At 44.9% G+C, this 20,949-nt stretch overlaps 1 protein-coding gene across 4 annotated transcripts; it reads left to right on the top strand.

Annotated features, from left to right (window-relative positions):
- Positions 1–2,896: 2,896 nt before the first annotated feature.
- PLIN2 (perilipin 2) lies at positions 2,897–20,291 on the top strand. Of its 4 annotated transcripts, none has more exons than XM_047699982.1 (9): positions 2,897–2,998; positions 4,166–4,218; positions 4,303–4,498; positions 6,276–6,358; positions 7,124–7,409; positions 7,863–8,044; positions 8,910–9,044; positions 9,867–10,157; positions 19,834–20,291. In XM_047699982.1, exons 2-9 carry the CDS (start codon positions 4,189–4,191, stop codon positions 19,972–19,974), a joined length of 1,344 nt encoding a protein of 447 aa, XP_047555938.1. In that variant the 5' UTR covers positions 2,897–2,998; positions 4,166–4,188; the 3' UTR covers positions 19,975–20,291. The 4 variants fall into 4 exon arrangements, with proteins under 4 accessions (XP_047555938.1, XP_047555939.1, XP_047555937.1 ...); XM_047699983.1 differs by having other exon boundaries at positions 2,911–2,994; positions 7,866–8,044; XM_047699981.1 differs by having other exon boundaries at positions 2,911–2,994.
- The last annotated feature ends 658 nt before the right edge of the window (positions 20,292–20,949 follow it).

Here is a 20,949-nt window from a genome sequence, read left to right as displayed (position 1 = left end):
TCTGTCTGTTAAATAAATAAATAAAATCTTTAAAAAAAAAAATCCTTGCAAAAATTTATGAAGGAAGCACAACTATACTTTTTTCTCAACTTTTAAAAAAATTTTTAAAAAAGATTTTTATTTATTTATTTACTTGACAGAGTGATAGAGCACAAGTAGGCAGAATGGCAGGCAGAGGGAGAGGGAGAAGCAGGCTCTCCACAGAGTGGGGAGCCGACTGAGGGGCTCAGTCCCAGGACCCTGTGATCATGACCTGAGCCAAAGGCAGATGCTTAACCAACTGAGCCACTCAGGCGCCTCTTTTCTCAACTTTTCAAAACTCATCTAGAGAAGTAGAACATACATGCAAAAAATATTTAGGTTTAATATATTTTATATATATTAATACATAAATTCATATAATTTTAATACACTTTCACGAAAAGAGCACAGACATGTCACTAGTGCCCAGCACAAGAAAAAATTAGCAGTGGGGCATCTGGGTGGCTCAGCTGGTTAAGTGACTCTTGCTTTTGGCTCCGGTCATGATCTCAGAGTCATGAGATTAGGCCAGGCATCGGGCTCCTGCTGAGTGCAGAGCCTGCCTGGGATTCTCGCTTTCCCTCTCCCTCTGCCTCTGCACCCCCACCCCTCCCGTGTGTGGTGTGTGCTCTTTCTCACGCTTCCTCTTCAAAAAAAAAAAAAAAAAAAAAGAAGAAGGAGGAGGAGGAAAGAAAAAATTAGCATCACTCAAAGGACCTTTCATGACTGCACCCATTCACTAGTCCTTATTAGCCCCCAAAGGAACTGTCCTCCTTACTTCTAACAGCAGAGTTTAGTTTGCTTGTTTTGTACAGTATTACTCGTCTGTCGTTTATCTTACACTGCAGATGATTACAGGTCTGATCATTTTCTTTCATTGCTACATTATTTCCTCTACCTTGTCTCTTGAAACATTTTAAGCCCCAGAAAAGTTGAAAACTGAGTATAGTGAACACCCATATGTCCTTTATAGAGCACGGAGGACTATTAGTATTCCTGCTTTCTGGGTGAGGGAGCTAAGGCAAAGAGAAATGAGGTAACCAGCCGAGGTCATGCCTGTAGGATGTAGTCTTGCATCATTTGCTGTTTACTTGGCTCTAAGACTGTGAGCAAATCCCCTAACATGTCTGAGGCTGTTCCTTCATTAATAAGATGGGGTTCCAGACTGTTCTGAGGCTGAAATGTGAGGAACATGTGAAACTGTATGTGAAGAGTACAGGGGCTCAAAAGGGGTTATTAAAAACACAGGCTCCTGAGTCTCACTCTCCAGAGATCCCCGCTAAGCAGGTCTGGGGAAGGAGGCAGAAAGTTGAACAAGCACCCTAGGGGACTCTGATTGAGGCTCAAATCCCCTCCCACAGTATGAAAGAAACACTTGTATGAAACAATGATTCCCAAACTTCAGAGGCTATCAGAATTACCGAGAAGACTTGGACATTATTCTTGCTGCTGCCTCCACATTCACTGACTCGGGAAGACAAAAGAGGGTTGTAGGTGCTCTTGTAGGCTTGGCCTCTTTAAGGAGGACGCATGACTCAAAAGTAGGTGAAAGGGAAAAAAAAAAAGTAGGTGAAAGGGAAAAAAAAGTAGGTGAAAGGGCAAGAGAGTTAGGTTTCAAAATGAGAGGTCAAATTGGAGAGAAGTAAAAAAATAAAAAAGAAAAAAAGGAAGAAAGAAAGAAAAAGATCCAAGGAGTCATTACTCAAAAGTCAATACATTCTTACTATTTTACATCAGACCAGGGGTTAGATTCACAACTGGCACACCAAACATCTGCTTATAGCTGAAACAAAGCTGGAACACAAAAAAGAAAAAGAGAGAGAGAGAGAGACAGAGATAGAGAAAGAATTTGATTGCTTGAAGCATTGAAAATGTCAACCACATAGAGAGGGGAAAACCTAAAAACCAATTTAGTGCCTTTTTGGATTTTCTAACATTTATCTTATGGTTTGGTATTGTGTTTTATTTTGAATCATACGGTGCGAGAGGGAGGGAGAAATACCGAATTTTCCAGCTGAGGTAATTTATATGTATGAATTTGGTCTTGTAGAAGGGATACTTTTTTACTGGGTCAGTTTGTAGTTTTAAATATGATCCCCTGCCACCTGCCAACTGTCCCTTGTTTACGTTCCCCCTGAAACAAGGCGAGGGCCAAGGCCGGCAGCAGCCCCTGAAATCCTCTGTCGCAGGTCCGGGTGCGGGAGGGGAAGTCCACGGAACTCCTATCCTGCCGGGGCCTTCCTATCCTGCCGGGGCCGTTGTCACAACTTGTTTGCTCAGATCATCTGGTGCAAGTCCCTGCATTTTAAAGGCAAAAAGCCTGGAACTCAAATGTTGGCGACTTAACTTCCGAACTATCTTTTAAAAGGCATAACCTACAATTAAAAAAAAAAAAAGAAAAAAGACCATCTTGCCTTGTCAGCACAGACTGCTATCATCCTGGAGTGGTTCGGACTTGCGTGTCGCTCAGAGAAAAAGAAGGGGGCCAACCGACGGTATTCCAAGGCCCTTTTTGGAAACTGCGACTCAGCTTTAAATGAGAAATACATTTGAAAAACTGACTTTAAAAACACAGAAGCCATAAAACAGTCTCCACGGGTCCGTCATCGGGTTAGAATTTCACCAAACTTCAGAAGTGATTTACTTGCTAAAAATAAGCCTAGGAGCCGGGGTTTGCGTTTTTTAAAGAGCGTCCTATTTTGAGGACTGACGGGAATCAACAGGTTACTGCCCATTGGGGCGCGCGACTCCGCCGCCACCAGCCTCCCCGCCCCTCCCCCCCGCTCCTCCCCCAGCAGGGCGCCCACTCCGGGCGGGGCCTGGGGCAGTTCCGCGTCCCGGGCTGCGGATCACGTGCGGCTGAGGCGCGGGGGGCGGGGCGGGCGGGTATATTACCGGCCGGTCGCCCGCGCCCCCAACTTCGCACGCCACGCGGGACTCGCCGGGCCGTGAGCTCTCCGCTGCAGTGGGTCGGTAGGTGCGCGCACCCCGTTCCGTGCGCCGCGCATTGGCGCGGGGACCCCGCGGGGCTGCAGGCTGCAGGCTGGGGCTCGGGGCGGTGGTCCCGCAGTCTGCCCGCCTCGCCGCCTCGGGGCGGTTTCCGGGTCGGGGTCGGGAAGGTGGCGGTCTCCTGGGCCTGCGCTTTCCCCCTTGGCTTTTGTCCTTCGAGTCTCCTCGCTCGCAGCTGCAGTGCGGGTGTAGCTTCTGGGCTTGGTTGCGGGGTAACAGTTTCCATTTGTCCCGCCAGTCCGTTACCGAAAAGGAAATGAGCGCTAGCAAATCTGCTTCAGCAGCATTTCTTTAGGAAGTAGCGACAGCGAGGCTGGGGGCACTGGCGCTTGACTTGCGCCGTAAGAAGGGCTCTTACTCATTTCCTGTAGCCCTGGGTCCCTCGGCGCGGGCGGAGCGTGAACGGTCTAGCTTTGACGGAGCGGCGGCCTGCGGGCTGTGCAGGTTTTTCCCACTCTGCTGCTTAGCAGTGAGGCGGTTTTAGTGGGTGTATACGGGTCATTGGAGGCACAATTTACATGGAAGAGCCTCCTGGAGTGTTTGCTCAGAGCTCTTGTGCTTAGTTTCCCCTAGACTAAATGCAGCCCTTCCCAAGGAAGGAATAAATCCCCCCAGAGTCTTGATAGTCTTGACCGTCAAAAATGTCTTGTAGTTGAAAGCTCTCTTTTTAAAAGATTTTATTTTTAAGTAATGTCTGCACCCAGCGTGGGGCTTGAACTCAAAACCTCCAGATCATGAGTCACACGCTCTACTGAGCCCCCCCCCCCCCAAAGGCACCCCTCTCTGGTTTTAATATGGGTTTTAACTTGGTTCCAATGTGTTTGTGAACAGATGATCCTCTTCGAAAGACATTTCTAGTATCCTGGTAAATAAACAAGACCAACATCTCAACAGTGCAGTGTCTTTGCTTTTATCCCCTGCAGATCCTCTTTTCCTTTTGGAACTTTACCCATAATTTCTGAAAGCGGGTCTTAGAACGTTTGCCCAGGGGGAGAGCTGAGAGCTAGAGAATGGGGAGAAGTGCAGAAGACAACCTCAGCTTGAATTTTTATCTCTTCTTGAAATTCGCGTTTACTTGGGAATGAATTTGAGAGAGTCTTGTCCTGGTGTCCTGAAAGCAGTGTCTTTCCCACAGATCCTGTTTCTCTGAGAAGAAAAATGGCATCTGTTGCAGTTGATACACAACCGGTATGAATTTTAAATAGTGTCTTGATCCCCTTTCCCTCCCCGGGTGTTTTGAAGGCCTTAACCCGTCCCTCCACTTGGTTGCAGAGTGTGGTGACTCGGGTAGTCAACCTACCCTTGGTGAGCTCCACCTACGACCTCGTTTCCTCGGCTTATATCAGTACAAAGGATCAGTATCCGTGCTTGAAGTCTGTGTGCGAGATGGCAGAGAAGGGTGTGAAGACCATCACTTCCGTGGCTGTGACGAGTGCTCTGCCCATCATCCAGAAGCTAGAACCACAAAGTGAGTTCTGATTTCTTCCTTCAAGATTCAGTCCCAAGGGAGGGGCGCCTGGGTGGCTCAGTGGATTAAAGCCTCTGCCTTCTGCTCAGGTCATGGTCCTAGGGCCCTGGGATGGAGTCCCGCATTGGGCTCTCTGCTCAGCAGGGAGCCTGCTTCCTCCTCTCTCTGCCTGCTTCTCTGCCTACTTGTGATCACTGTCTGTCAAATAAATACAATCTTAAAAAAAAAAAAAATTCAGGGGCGCCTGGGTGGCTCAGTGGGTTAAGCCGCTGCCTTCGGCTCAGGTCATGATCTCAGGGTCCTGGGATCGAGTCCCACATCGGGCTCTCTGCTCAGCAGGGAGCCTGCTTCTCTCTCTCTGCCTGCCTCTCTGTCTACTCGTGATCTCTCTCTGTCAAATAAATAAACAAAATCTTTAAAAAAAAAAAAAATTCAGTCCCAGGAATTGGCTGGAATATATGAATGTGTGAATGTCAGCCTTAACACTTCTAGCACACACAGGCAAGGTCAGGGAATACTTCGCCTTTCCCCAGGCACTTGCTGCCTTTGCTTAGAAACTGCCACGTGGCCCTCATGTTCTAGAAGACCTGCCTCATAACAATAGATGTTCAGGAGAGAGAACCAATTACCTAGAGATGCCACTGTACTGACAGCTGAGATCAAAAGAGGAGCTAGTGGGTGAACTGAAATAAAGGACTTCATGAACTATTTTTAAAAAGTAATACTTTCAGCTGAAATTAACATATCATGCAATTCACCCACTTGAAGTGTACAATGAAGTGTTTTTTTATTTTATTCATAGAGGTGTGTAAGTATCTTTGCAATCGATTTTAGAACCTTTTCCATCACCTCGGAAAGGAAGCTCATACCAGTTTCTGTTTAGGATGATGAAAAAGGTCTGGAAATAATAGGGTGATAATTGCACGTATTGTGAATGAACTTAATGACACCAAATCAGTATTTTGTATACCTAGGAGTGAGACTGCGGAGTCCTCTAATAACTGTGTAAAGCTTTTGAGGAACTACCAGACTGTTGTCCAAAGCCCCTGCACCATTTTACAGTCCACCCAGTAGTGTATGAAGGATCCATTAATTGTTACTAACTGCTTTTTGAAAAAGTTTCTTTTTGAGATTATTTTTTTTAACTGCTTGAGTAAAGGTTTAAATCATTCCTCTAAATCGTTGGATCATGGACTTTTGGGACTATAAGGAAGCTTTAGAGCCTGGTTTTCCAAACTCTGCTCCTTCCCAGATGAACATATTAGTGCATGGGTCATTATTGGAAGGGAAGCTTAGACTGAAAACTGGGCCTTGCTGGCCAGATCCAGGGTGTGCTGTTCGCATTCTGTTGGCTAGTGACAAACCGGAATATGCCGCCACTTCTGGAAAGTTTAAGTGGGGGTTAAAATGGAGTGGAAATGCTCATTTTGGGAATTTCAGTTACTTCACTCCTGGAATGATGGTTCCGGTGAAGCCTGGCTTCCCTTGGCATTAACCTTAGATACCAGTTGATGAGGAAGAAGCTTCTTAGCCAGCTTCTTACCTGGCGTGCTGCTGCCTCTGCCTGCTGCTTCCTTCCACCCCGTATTTCCCGGTCAGTAGAAAAGCGTTGGCAGCAGCCTGCTGCTGAGCTAGACACCAGGCAATGCATTGTATAGTAAATGAGGATCAACAGTTTTGCTATTTTTTTATAATAAGGCCTAAGTTTCAAGGTACACTGTAGTATGTATGTATGCTCATCTGCACTTAACGTTTTGCCCATTTGCAATTCTTCTAGTTGCGGTTGCTAATATCTATGCGTGTAAGGGGCTAGACCGGATTGAGGAGAAACTGCCTATTCTGAATCAGCCAACAAACCAGGTGAGCTTGGGTGGGAATGCTGAGGCTTGCTGCCTCACACATCTTCACGTTCTGTCTGTTGAGCGCAGGCTGTGCGTTTCATAAACAGAAAATACTCTCTTCTCCTGAATGTATTTTTGAAAGGCCACTCCCTTACTTGGCTGAATTACTGTCAGGTTACCGCTAAGAAGCAGAGACGAGCTAGCCACTTTTGGACTAGAATGCTTTTATTCTGATCTTTGTGGTTTTGCCTCTAGATGGTACTGCTCTCACAAGTAACTGGTCTTCATGTGGTGTTAAATAAATGCGGGTGTGGTGTTCAGAACCTTTTTTTACTTGGTATCCAGTAGGATGGAGAATGATCTCTCTGCCCCTGTGCGGACCTCCTGGGGCCCTGTGCATCAGGCCAGGTGGGCATGTGCTGTACCTCTGTCTGCTCAGCCATGCGTGAGCTCCTCTCCCTATAAGTATGTCAACATGGAAAGTGCCTTTTCTTCTCTGTAGTACTCTTTGTGCCATAGTACACATTCATCGAGTTTTAAAAACTTAGATAAGTTTTACATCATTTTACCTCAATAGCTCCTCCAACAACCCTTGAATGGTTGCAGTGGCAGGTAGAGCAGATAGAGCTGATGAGGAAATGGGAGGCTTAACCAACTCTAAGTGACTTGCCTCACACCTAATGCTGGAAGTGAAAGGGCCAGATTCCTTTTTTAGCACTTCAGGGAGCTGCTGTAGTTGGTGTTTGTCTGTGCTGCTTCTCAGCCCGGCAGTGTTTCTCTATAGGTTGTTGCCAATGCCCGGGGCGCTGTAACTGGGGCAAAAGATGCTGTGACAACTACAGTGACTGGGGCCAAGGATTCCATGGCCAGCACCATCACTGGGGTGATGGACAAGACCAAAGGAGCGGTGACGGGCAGTGTGGAGAAGACCAAGTCTGTGGTCAGTGGCAGCATTAACACAGTCTTGGGAAGTCGGATGATGCATCTGGTGAGCAATGGAGTAGAGAATGCTCTCACAAAATCTGAGTTGCTGGTGGACCAGTACCTCCCTCTCACGGAGAAAGAACTAGGTAATTGGTTAGGGTGCCTTCTTTCCCAGGCAAACGATAAGGTGTCTCTGTAGACTTTCTCCTAAAGCAGGCTTCAGTTTCACATTGAATACCACATAATAAGTTTGGAAAGTCTGGAGAGAAATTACCCTAGAGAAATTTTCTGCAAATGGATTGTCTTTCATGGTCTACTTCATAGAATTGTTAGGCATTCAGTGCCAAATAGACTGTTGTCCAAGAAGCTGACTCTAATGGATGGAGATGTGTAGATGAAAATGCAGGATGCAGTGATAACTTAGGTGTTGGGTGGTTAGGCCCAGCAGCAGGCAGGAGCTGTCTTGGGGAAATGAGAGCATAATTGCTAGGTGGGTGGGTAGAATGGACGAGGTAAAATCCAGATTTAGAAGCCACGCCTCATCACTAGCTGTGACCCCTTATGGTCCACTCCCCCCCCACCTTTCTTTCTGATTTCAGAAGAAGAAGCAAAAAAAGTTGAAGGGTTTGATACAGTACAGAAGCCAAGTTACTATGTTCGATTGGGATCCCTGTCTACCAAGCTCCGCTCACGTGCCTACCAGCAGGCGCTCAACAGGGTTCAAGAAGCCAAGCTAAAAAGTCAAGAGACCATTTCTCAGCTCCATTCCACTGTGAATCTGGTGAGTAAGACCTCCTTTAAAGGGAGCCAAGGTGAGTTATTTCAATGAATGAGAGTAGATGCAGTCATGAAATCTAAGAATTTTAATGAAAAACCCAAGAGTAAAATGGGCAAAGAAGATACAGACTCACAAAAAAGCAGGTATAGGGAGCTGAACTCTAGGAAGCAATGTCTCTTGGCCTCTCACACTGGCAAAGCTTGACGCTGTTGGTAATGAAGTAGGGAAGGGAAGGAGAGGTATCCCTGTACTTACTTGTACACTTCGGGGGGATATAGGGACTGTTCTGGGTAAGTTACATCTATGCCTTGAGCAGTTTTATTTTTGGAAGTGTTTCCTGTAGATACTTGCAGAAGTTTCGAGTTGCAAAAACCTATAAGCAAGGCCTGTCAACTTAACAGGAAACTAAATTGCTACATCATAAAAGAGCTATTGTGTAGCCTTTGAAAGTTGCCAAGTTACAGAACCGTATGTCCTGCCATTAGAAACTGGTTTCTTGGAAGGGGAAAGAGGTAGCTGGCAACAGGGAAGAGGAGGTTTTAATTCCTTTTCCTTTGGTGATTTTTTTTTTTTTTCCCCTTTGGTGATTTTATCTTCTGTGAACATATGTACTAAATTTGAGTTGCTTTACCTCTGCTGAACTGGAGATAAATTGGAGACTGTGGTTTAGTAGTGAAATAGGCAGTAAAGAACTATGATTACTTCGCTGATTTACAAAAAAAACCCAATAAAATTAATAGCCGGGATCTCTCCTTAAACTCATGGAAATTCTTTTTTTTTATATTACCTGATTGATAAATAGACCTGAGAACAACAGGCTAACCTGAATGACTGGTTTGTTCCTTCATGTTATTTCAATGCGTTCTAGATTGAATTTGCAAGGAAGAATGTGCATAGTGCCAACCAGAAAATTCAAGGTGCTCAGGATAAGTTCTATCTCTCTTGGGTGGAGTGGAAGAGAAGCATTGGCTATGATGATACAGATGAGTCCCACTGTGCTGAGGTAAGACATCTCGACCCCTACAGTTTCTGAGGATGTTCTTTTTTTTTTTTTTTTTTTTTTAAAGATTTTATTTATTTATTTGAGAGAGAGAGACAGTGAGAGAGAGCATGAGCTAGGAGAAGGTCAGAGAGAGAAGCAGACTCCCCGTGGAGCTGGGAGCCCGATGCGGGACTCCAGGATCATGACCTGAGCCGAAGGCAGTCGTCCAACCAACTGAGCCACCCAGGCGTCCCTCTGAGGATGTTCTTACTCAATTTTTCATTTTCATTTTTCCATCATTCCTCAGAATATTCTGTCAGAAGTTTGAACATCACTATGTACCTAGGTTAAGTGACAAAAAACTAAATTGTGCAGTAACTTTAATAATCTACAGACACCTGTATTACCCGTAACAATACTATTATGTGGGAAACATGGGCCTCGCCCTCCTACTGGGTACAGACCAGACGAACGGGGGATACAAACATTTGTACTGCTTTTGAGGACATAAACAAGGTGCTAGTGAACACAGATGAAAGGAGCCTAACTCAGCCTTAGAGTAAGGATGGGTGAGTCAGGGCTTGCTTTAAGAGCTCCATGCTAAGCCGGGATCTCCTGGGTGCATAAACTAGGTGAAAGGGCACTAATGTTGCGGATGCAGCAGCTTGTATGCATATCCCTGAGAAGTGCATAACACTGCTCTACTCAGGGATCTTATGTGGGCTTTTAAAAGTCAAGGAATCCACGTATATGTGGACACAAAACCCGTTTACTGTAATTGAACTGATGGATTGAATAGCACTGTTGGAGCCCCTGCTGATGTGTCAACCGTTGTGTTTTCAGCACATTGAGTCACGGACTCTGGCTATTGCCTGCAGCCTGACGCAGCAGCTCCAGAACACGTGCCACACCCTGCTGTCCAGTGTCCAGGGGTTACCACAGAACATCCAAGACCAGGCCAGTCACCTGGGGGTCATGGCTGGCGACATCTACTCAGGCTTCCGCAGTGCTGCCTCTTTTAAGGAAGTGTCTGACGGCCTCCTCACTTCCAGCAAGGGGCAGCTGCAGAAAATGAAGGAGTCTTTAGATGATGTGATGGATTATCTTGTTAACAACACGCCTCTCAACTGGCTGGTAGGTCCCTTTTATCCTCAGCTGACTGAGTCTCAGAATGCTCAGGACCAAGGTGCACTGAAGGACATGAGCAGTCAGGAGGCCCAGCAGCCTCAGCACAGAACACATTAGAGCTGTCCTTGTCACCAGGACGGGTGCAGCCTGCCAGAGACTTGGTGATGTTGCCATTAACCTGCTAGACACCTTTGAGTTGGGGAAGCAATTAGCTAGAGAAAAAGTCCTCAGCTGTAGTCACTTCTAACTGGAGTCAGAGCTTTAAAATGTTTGGCCTTAGCAGATGAGTTCTGTTGTTTACCTGGCTGGTAAGAAAAGAAGCTTAGGTTCGTCAGAGTCTGGCCAGGACTCCCAGAAAGTTTCCATGCATTTATGGTCTCATCCATTGTTACCATTTCTGCTGTTTGTACTGAATAAAAGTACCTTCCCCTGGGCTGTGGTGTGGGCTAGTGTCTGCTCTGTGGTCTGATCTGAGCAGGCTTCTTCTCACTGGTTTGTCTCACAAAACATGCCTGTACAACCTTCCCCCCGCCCCCCATGAAGGAAGGCGCCCTATGAATTCAATAAAATTCACTGCAGAATAGATCAATTTTATGCTGTGTGTTCATGTGCTTTTGTGTGTTGCTTTCCTAGAGCTGCTTGGCCTGCATGACAGGGTTATTAACACACATACATGAGTTCCAGTCAGCCCCGTGGGGAATTGGCTAGTGCAGTAACATTGGAAGGCTAGTGCTAGGAATGGAGTGTTTGGTAGCAGGTTGTTTTAAGATTTCATTTATTTAGATTCCATTCATTTATGTGACCAAGAGAGGGAGGGAGAGCAAGCACAAGCAGGGGGAGCAGCAGGGAGAGGGAGAAGCAGGCTCCCTGCTGAGGACGTCGGAAGGCTTGATCTCAAGAGAGGAATCACCAACAGAGCTGAAGGCAGATGCTCACCCAGGCTCCTGATGACAGGTTTTCAACAAAATAATGTGTATACAGTAATTTTTACGAGGGGACAGTTACTGCCTTTATCTCCCCACATTTTTTTTTTTTTAACCTTCTTTAAAGATTTTACTTGAGAGAGTGAGCAGACTCCCTGCTGAGCAGGGAGCCTGACTTGGGACTCAGTCCTGGGACCCTTGGCATCATGACCTGAGCCAAAGGTAGACGGTTAACTGAGCCATCCAGGTGCCCCATTTATCTCCCCATTTACTCAACCTTGGGAGAGGGGGTTTTTAAGCCAGTATAAGGCTGCTCGTTGCTGCCTGCCTTGCTGAAAAGGAATCAAAAGTTGAAGCGAGTGAGTGACACTTTGCATCAGTTTCCTATAAAGGCAGCAGGCATTTTTTGCTAAGGGGCTATTAAAACTGTGAGCCCTGAACTATGAGACTGGTCAGTGTCCATTCTCAGCAGGCCTGGACTTGGCTGTGTCCTCACTTTGGGAGAAAGTCACTCATACTAGTTCGTGAGATACTGTTGGAAGACCAGATGGGAGTAGTCAGACTTTAGACCCTCAGCAGGAAAGCTGCTCACTTCCTAGGTGTTCAGACTTGGAGCCCCTCAGTGTTGGTCAGTTGGGAGGAAATCTCACCAATCTCCTTAACAACAAAGCTGCAGTACGCTGAACTGTTAAAAAAAAAAAAAAAAAAAGTTTGCAAATGGTGGAACACAGCGACGTGCTTCTGTCTGTTCCCGCTAAAATAAGGTTAGCGAGGCTGTTCTTCAGAATTGAGTAAGATTTGTCTCCCTTTTCTACCCTGGTTCCCCCGTTCTCCCCAAGAAAACAAGGAGGCAGCATATAACTACATGCACCTTTGATGTGAGTGAGATATATCAAAGCTTACAAAAGTTAACAAAAGCTTACAAAGTTACAAAACTGAATTTTCCCCTTGAGGTAACTCCAGGAATCAAATGAATTGGAAGAGAGGGACTCCCTGAGAGGCTTGAATTTGAGAGGCAACTTTGTTTCCAAGAAGGTGGACTGCCACCAGGATGGAACCTGTCCGTCTACTCGCCCATCTGCCCCCAGTAACTGGCATTTTCTAGAGCAACTGTCTCCCAAACACGTCTTTGACTATTACTTAACAGGGTTTTTTTTTTTTTCCTCAATCCAAGTGGATCATGACCTTGCCTCTCTGCCTCAAAACTCCAAGGCTTCTATCTTGAGGTTTATTCTAAATGCTTGAAAATTACATGCCCTAGACTACACATACTTTCTTAATCCTGAACAAACATTTGTTTCCCCATCATAAAAGTTGTAATGCCAACTGAATTGCCTTAGAAATTGGGACTGTTCTCAAACCTTTATGAGGCAGACAATGTAAAGACTACTCTTAGCTTCCAGAGGAACACACTAGCCCTCATTTTTTGCCATGAGCTCTTACCCTTGTGGTTTTGTCTGTCCTTGGGTCATGAGTCTGTGCCTACGTGCATTCCGTTCTGTTCTGAACATGTCTCAAATCGTGATCTGGCTTCTTAGAGCTTTCTTGTTGCATAAATGGGCAGTTTTGGTTTAACAGACTTTTCCCCAAGGAGGACAGGTCTTGGGAGGAAAAGCTGAGTAATCACGGTAACTGGAAGGTTTAAACATTTGGCTGCATGAAGGCTGGCATGGCATGCTTGAGTGCTCAAAGATCTTTTCTTCTTTGCATGTAATAATACAGACTGATTATTCCTGCTGAGGAAGTCGGAATGTGGTGTGGGCTAGTGTCTGCTCTGTGGTCTGATCTGAGCAGGCTTCTCACTGCTCAGTTAGTTAGTTACTCGGTTAGTTCTTAGTTCTGGGTAAAAAGATCAAAGGAACATGACATACTAGCCATTAACCCCTTAGACTTAGCTTTCTCATTTGTAATGTAAAATTACTGATGCTTTCACAGAGGAAAGTGAAGTGTTTGAAGATGGGGTATCGTTTTCTGTTTTGCACTAGAAGCATGGGGACCCCACCTGTGGGGCAGTGACATACAGTGTCTTTAACTTGCTAGTCCAGGTGTAAGCACATACTACCAGGTGATGATTAGGGAGATATACTCCACTTTGATAAGGCATTACAGATACTAAAGAGCTAATGAAGTGAAAAAGGAAAAACTGAAATTTGGTCTCTTTGAGCTTTTCCTTTTTTTTTTTTTTTTTTAAAGATTCATTTATTTGAGAGAGGGGACACAGAGTGAGAAGCAGGCACCCTATTGAGCAAGGGGCCTGAGCGGGGGCTTGATCCCCAGGACCCTGGGATCATGAACTGAGCAAAGGCAGATGCTTAACCAACTGAGCCACCTGGGGGTCGCTAGAGCTATCCTTTCAGAAAAGCCTTTAGTTCATGGAGGTGGCTGGTGAGGGAGGAATACAAAGCAGGATAGATATTTGTGCATAAATCTTTCAAGAAATGAAGTGTAAATGATTCCTGGGAGAGTAGATGTGGGGGTATGGAAAGGAGGGCCCCTTGCCAGTCTGGTCTCCTGGGCTCTTATGGAGTTGGGACTGCGTGAGCTCCAGGAGTGACCTCACACTGAGGACTGCATGGATGATGGTCTAGTGAGATGTGTGGATAGCTACATTTTATTATATATGTAGTTGCATTAAAAAATTACTTAATTCACTGTTTGAGTTTGTAATAGTAGAAGGCATGAACTGTGATGAGAATGGAAAGACCAGAGACTTCCCCCCAAAAGGTATTTATCATCTTAGGGGAAGCTTGTTGATGACCGTTCAAGTAATACCTGGGGTAGAACACTACTTGTCCCTCACTGGTCCCAGTCTGCTAATTGAAAAATTCCCTACCTTTATTATTACAAAATTAACCTGCAGAATATCACATAAAGCAGTACAGGAATGGCAGGGCAACAGTTTGGGTTTTCAGTTTTATTGGCCAAAGCAAAAGAGAATGCTAACTTAGGGGATATTTCCTGCTGGGGTGGTGGGGGAGTTTTGATGTCTTCTAGAACTTAAAGTGAGAAAAGTAGGGAACAGTGTTGTTAACTGACACTTTACAAAAGTAATGAAGAGACTAACTGGTATTTCCATGTAGATAATGATGGAGAAACAGTTACCACTTCAATTCTGTTTTCATTTCTCTTGGGTGTATGTGTGAGAGTGGCATTGGGAGTAGGTCATGTAGTCACTGTGTCTAATTGAACTGCCAGACTGTTCACAGTGGTTGCTGCATCTTAACGTGCCTGCCAGCAAGCTATGGGGGTTCCGACTTCTCCACACCTTCACCAACACTTGGTGAAGCCAACCACTTAAAGAAAACTTAGCATTGGGCACCTGGGTGGCTCAGCCACTTGAGCGACTGCCTTCAGCTCAGGTCGTGATCCCAGATCGGTTCCAGGATCAAGTTCCACATTGGACTCCCACCTCTATGGGGAGTCTGCTTCTCTCTCTGACCTTCTCCCCTCTCATGCTCTCTTGCTCTCTTTCTCAAATAAATAAATTTAAAAAAACCTTAGCATTAAAAAGAGTAGATGTTTCGTCTACGCTGGCTGGAGCACAGGAAAACTCAGCTAAGGACGTAGCTCATGTATCTGTCAGACTGACTCCACGTATAAAATAGCCCTTGTGTGGGGCACCTGGGTGGCTCAGTGGATTAAGCCGATGCCTTTGGCTCGGGTCAAGATCTCAGGGTCCTGGGATCTAGTCCCGCATCAGGCTCTCTGCTCAGCAGGGTGCCTGCTTCCCTCTCTCTCTCTCTGCCTGCCTCTCCGTCTACTTGTGATCTCTCTCTGTCAAATAAATAAATAAAATCTTAAAAAAAAAATAGCCCTAGTGAACTCTGCACGGATAACATCATTAGGGAGCATTCTCCTGTCCTCTCTGTGCCAGGGATTATCAACTGGAAAGATTGATAAAATGCAGATTCCTGGGTTCCACATCCAGAGATTCTGTTTACTAGGTCTTGGTGGTAGTACCAGGCATCTGCACTTTTTAAAAAGCATCGCTTCAAAAAAATAAGTTAAAAAGAAAAAAAAAAAAAACAATCTAAAAGCATTCCTTAAAAAAAAAAAAAAGAGCATCATCTCTAGTGATTTCTGCTGCAGGTGACCTACGGACTACTCTCTGGGAAGCAAAGGAAAGAGGAAACAAATTTTTTTTAAAGACTTTTTATTTATTTGACAGAGATCACAAGTAGGTAGAGAGGCAGGCAGGTGGGGAAGGGAAGCAAACTCCCCGCTGAGCAGAGAGCCCAATGAGGGGCTCAATCCCAGGGATCACGACCTGAGCCGAAGGCAGAGGCTTCAACCCACTGAGCCACCCAGGTGCCACAGAAACAAATTAAGCTTTGACAAAAATAGGACTAGGGTTACCTGTAGTCCCTTGTCTCCAAATAAGACCCTCAGTCTGGGTTCCATAGTGTCCTAAGGCATACTCCAGGTTTACCTGCTCAGATGAATACACAGGAGCTAACAGTGACTAGTTGACTTTAATTTTGTTGGGATGACTTCCTACGCTGAGAGTTCTAGCCACTTCTACAAACTTAGCTAAAGAGAAATCATCGGGGTATGGGAGGGTGTTTCTACAGCAGGGAAGGGGCTGTGCACCCGGAGGTAGTACCAGCTGTACCACACTGTTCAAATAAAGCAGAACCAAGGCGCTCCCAGCTCTCCAGCTTGCAAGCACGGCAACAAGCCGCACAGGCAAATCTATTTAGAATGGTAATAGATATATAGAGAGAGAGCACACGCACAGGGTGGGGAGAGGGAGAGCAAGAATCTCTAACAGACTCCCCGCTGAGTGCCAAGCAGAGCCGGGCTCCCAACCAGGACCCTGAAATTGTGACTTGAGCCGAAACCAAGAGTTGGACATTTAACCGACTGAGTCACCCAGGTCCCCCGATATTTTTATTTTTGGAACAGTCTCATCTATCCAGGGCCTCAGGCCACCAGTAGGCCACCTTTAGGCAAATAAGAAAATGGCCCCTAGTTTCAGGATGTGTAGCGCCACCATCTGGAAAGTTGTAATAGTAAATATGGGACTCCCAAGAAGTGAGATGAGAAAGGTGCCCCCCGCTAAGGTCGTATGGTGAGCAACCTGCACAAAGGTACACAGGGCTGGGCGCCTGGGTGGCTCAGTTGGTTGAGTAACTGCCTTTGGCTCAGGTCATGATCCTGGAGTTGCAGGATCCAGTCCTGCATCGGGCTCCCAGCTCCACGGGGAGTCAGCTTCTCCCTCTGACCTTCTCCCCTCTCATCCTCTCACTGTCTTTCTCTCAAATAGATAAAATCTAAAAAAAAAAAAAAAAAAAAAAAAAAAAGGTATACAGGGTCACAGGAATCCTAACATGGTCATTTGGTTTCTTAACATGGTCATTTGGTTTCCTTGGAAAGAATGTGTTGCTAGCTTACTGTCCTTTCAGGGACGGACTGTTATCTTAGTAATTTTGTAGTCTATCTGTTTCTGAGCTTGGCCTCTAACCCTGAGGGGCGTTCTCTGCAAGAGGCTCTCTACACTCCATCAGTGGTCTAGACTACACTTGCTCTTGTCAGTGAAAAACAGATTCATTTTAGAGGTGTATGAAATGATTTCTCTTCTGCCACATTTGTAAAAACCTCATGTCGATGGTCAGGCACAACTGCAACATTTTATGGTAAACTCGCTGTGGAGACCTGATGGACTGTGACTACCTCTTGGTTGCCCCACACTCTATTTTATTCACAGTCCCCAAGTAGGTTTTGCTGGTAGCCAGGAATTTTTTTTTTTTTAAAGATTTTATTTATTTATTTGACAGAGAGATCATAAGCAGGCAGAGAGGCAGGCAGAGAGAGAGGAGGAAGCAGGCTCCCCGCTGAGCAGAGAGCCCGATGCGGGGCTCGATCCCAGGACCCTGAGATCATGACCTGAGCCGAAGGCAGCGGCTTAACCCACTGAGCCACCCAGGCGCCCCGGTAGCCAGGAATTTAATGGAAATTAGACACTCTGGATCATTCTGGATTTATGGAGGGGGAATTGTATGGCTCTTCTAAAGCATCTCAGGTACTAGAAGCAGGTTTTAAATTATTATTATTTTTTACGGTAGTGCTCTAAACTTTTCCCCTAAAATTTTGAGAGTGAGATAATCAACCTTCTGCAAATAATTCTGCTTTAGGCCAACAATTACCTAGACTACAGGTGACTTTTGGAGGTAGTGTGTGTGTGTGTGTTGGTCTTTAGGAACTAATGAAAATAAAAGCTACTGTTTATTAGGCACCTTTTACAAGTTAGGCTCATTCTACCTTCATTCTTCATATGTAACCAAATGAATTAGGTGTTTTCCTCATGGGAGAGGTGAGGAAGTAGTTTGAAAAGATAGATAGTAGGATGGGGTTTAGATTGATGTCTATTGATGTCAAAGGGCAAGTATTTTTTTTTGCTGTTGTTGTTGTTCTAGCACTCTTCTTTTTTAAAAACTTTTTTCAAAAATTTTATTTATTTGACAGAGAGACACAGCAAGAGAGGGAACAGAAGCAGGGTAGTCTTCCCATCGAGCAGGATCCCAGGACCCGGGGATCATGAGCTGAGCTGAAGGCAGACGCTTAATGACTGAACCACCCAGGCACCCCTCTTTTTTTTTTTTTTTTTCCTTTTACGATTTTTATTTATTTATTTATTTATTTATTTTTTAAAGATTTTATTTATTTATTTGAGAGAGAGACAGTGAGAGAGAGCATGAGCTAGGAGAAGGTCAGAGGGAGAAGCAGACTCATGGAGCTGGGAGCCTGATGTGGGACTCGATCCCGGGATTCCGGGATCATGACCTGAGCCGAAAGCAGTCGTCCAACCAACTGAGCCAACCAGGCGTCCCTATTTATTTATTTATTTAAAAGATTTTATTTACTTATCTGACAGAGAGAGATCACAAGTAGACAGAGAGGCAGCAGAGAGAGGGAGGGAAGCAGGCTCCCTGCCGAGCAGAGAGCCCGATGCGGAACTCGATCCCAGGACCCCGAGATCATGACCTGAGCCTAAGGCAGCGGCTCAACCCACTGAGCCACCCAGGCGCCCCACGATTTTTATTTATTACGGAGAGAGAGAGAGTGGACAAGCAGGGGAGTGGCAGGGGAAGAAGCAGGCTCCCTGCTGAGCAAGGAGTCTGCCTCAGGGCTCCATCCCAGGACCCTGGGATCATGACCTGAGCCTAAGGCAGCCGGTTTAACTAATGGAGCCACCCATGTGCCCTCCCCAGCACTGTCTGATGGGAGAAAACTGCAGCTTGTCTCCTGTTGGGAGCCCAGAAAATTTCTTGGCCTGAATCTTCTTGTGTCATAGCTTCCTGTTCTATTGTGTATTTGTTAAAAAAAAAAAAAAGTGATACTGGATGTTAAAAAAATACAATTAATATGGGGCACCTGGATGGCTCAGTTGGTTTGTGACTGCCTTTGGCTCAGGTCATGATCCCAGGGTCTGGGGATTGAGCCCCATGTCAGGTTCCCTGCTCAGCAGGGGAGTCTGCTTCTCCCCTTCCCCCAGCTCATGCTCTCTCTCACTCACTCTCTCTCTTTCAAATAAATAAAATCTCTAAAAAAACCCAAACCCACAACAACATCCCCACCCATACAATTAGTAGAGAGAGTTCAGAAGAGAGAGCTAAGTCATGCATATCTTTTAACTAATAAGGCTAAAGTTGCAATAGTTGACTTGTCTGGCTAACGTTCTGAATGAGTTTGTAAGCTCATTGTTGGATTTTGTGGATGTCAGGTTGCACTGAATATTTGCAAAGTCAGCATTCATAAATAGAATGCAGTTAGATCTGCGCAAACTGAGAGCCTCGGGAACAAATGGTAGAAGTCTGTACTCAGACCAGACGTTTCTCTGAGCACCCGAGTTTGTAGGGAAAAGTACAACAAACAAGATTCCCTCTTATTGTCAGTTTTCCCTCTTGTTTTACTATTTCTTAATTTTGAAATATACACAACATCAAATTTGCCATTTCAACCATTCTTAAGGGTACAATTCCATGGCATTGGATACATTCACCATGTTGCGCCATCGTTACTGCTTCACGTTTCTAGAACATTATCATCCCAAGCATAAATTCTGTACCTGTTAAACAATGACTCATTTCTTTGCTCCCCCTCTCTCTGCGTTTTAACGGATTTTTGTGTTGCTAGTTATGTTGCCTTTGTTAGGTGATTAGCCAATCTTTTTCTCTGCTGTCAAGCTTCCAGCCTTTCATAATTTATCAGACCTTACTAATTTTCTGCTTCCAATCTGCTGTTGGCTAGGAAACGTCACTTAGCTTATCAAATTTGCATGTAAAGGAAGAGTTCCTAGAACTTCTTATCCCTGAAAGCCTTTCCTCTGCGGAGAAGTACTAGGACTTTGTGATGGCTCTTCCAACTATTAAAAGACCTTTTCCTTCCTCAGTTCCTAGACATTTCCCAAAGGGTTTGTATTTGTAAGTCGGACTTATGACAAAAGTGGAGCATTACTGTTTTTAACAGAATAGTAAATTAATAGAAGAATAACCAGAAAGGCCTGATATTTTGTATTTTAAAAAACACTTTCATTTAGTAAGTTCCACTTAGGTAGTTTCCTTTCAAAGAGAAGTTTCCTTAGTGCTTTTATAATATGAGTGAATTGTGGGAATAAGACCATGAACACCTTGTTAGAAAGCCTGTCTATGGAGAAAGTAAGGGCCATTCACAAGCAGTCGTGTATCCAGGAGCTCATCTGGACATGACTGCACGTTTCATTAGTATTTGTTTTAATATCCAAGATTCTTCTTTTTCAGGTATTTGATTTCACTGCCATAGACTTGACATCTGAGACTGATGAGATTCCAGATATTATAGCTTTGGAAGAGGAGGATGCACCAGATCACTCACATGCTAATGGTCCTAAGTCCTCTCAGGGCAAAACATTGAATAACTAACAAGAACATACTCCCTTTGGCTGAATACACAATTTGGGTCACATTAAACTTCATGCTTGCTCACGTGTTTACTCCTGAGGCTTTGGGGATTAACCTCTTGTGGGTTACAATCACTTTCTTTCTTTCTTCCTTTCTTTTTGGCTACTTGGTCTTAATTGTAATGAAACTCTGATTGGTGTAAACTTTTGTAAGAGAACCTAGTTCTGCAGCATATATCATTTCATGTAATTCAAAATTTAATCATTGATATGCCTATAATAAAAATTGTGCTGTGTATAATGTTGAATCAGAATGATTAAAAAAATTTTTTTAACTTATATATTGACCCTTTTGTCTTTATTTTTGGTCTCCCAGGATGGGTATCTTTTTTTTTTTTCCCCCTAAAGACTTTATTTGACAGAGAGATCACAAGTAGGCAGAGAGGCAGGCAGAGAGAGAGGGGGAAGCAGGGTCCCCGTTGAGCATAGAGCCCAATGCTAGGCTGGATCCCAGGACCCTGAGATCATGACCTGAGCCTAAGGCAGAGGCTTTAACCCCCTGAACCACCCAGGCGCCCCAGGCAGGATGGGTATCTTAATATGTCTGTGGGTCAGCGTTTTTTTTTTTTTTTTTTTTTTTTTTTTCTTTTTTTGTTTTCCTAGCCTAGTGGTGGGCATCTGATTGAAAATAGATCAACTAGGGGTACCTGGGTGGCTCAGTGGGTTAAAGCCTCTGCCTTCAGCTCGGGTCATGATCTCAGGGTCCTGGGATCGAGCCCCACATGGGGCTCTCTGCTCAGCGGGGAGCCTGCTTCCCTCTCTCCCTCTCTCTCTCTGCCTACTTGTGATCTCTCTCTCTCTGTCAAATAAAATCTTTAAAAAAAAAAAAGAAAATAGATCAACTAGGTGGAAATATATCGCAAGGAGTAAAGACTGTGTGTTCTAATATTGACTCTGCCACTTACTAGTCATGTGACTTTAAACAAGTTACTTAATT

The sequence above is a fragment of the Lutra lutra genome, chromosome 13 (genome assembly GCF_902655055.1).
Source record: "Lutra lutra chromosome 13, mLutLut1.2, whole genome shotgun sequence".
Lineage (NCBI taxonomy): Eukaryota > Metazoa > Chordata > Mammalia > Carnivora > Mustelidae > Lutra > Lutra lutra.
The sequence above is the reverse complement of the archived record's forward strand: the minus strand, read 5'-3'. Positions and strand labels throughout refer to the sequence as shown.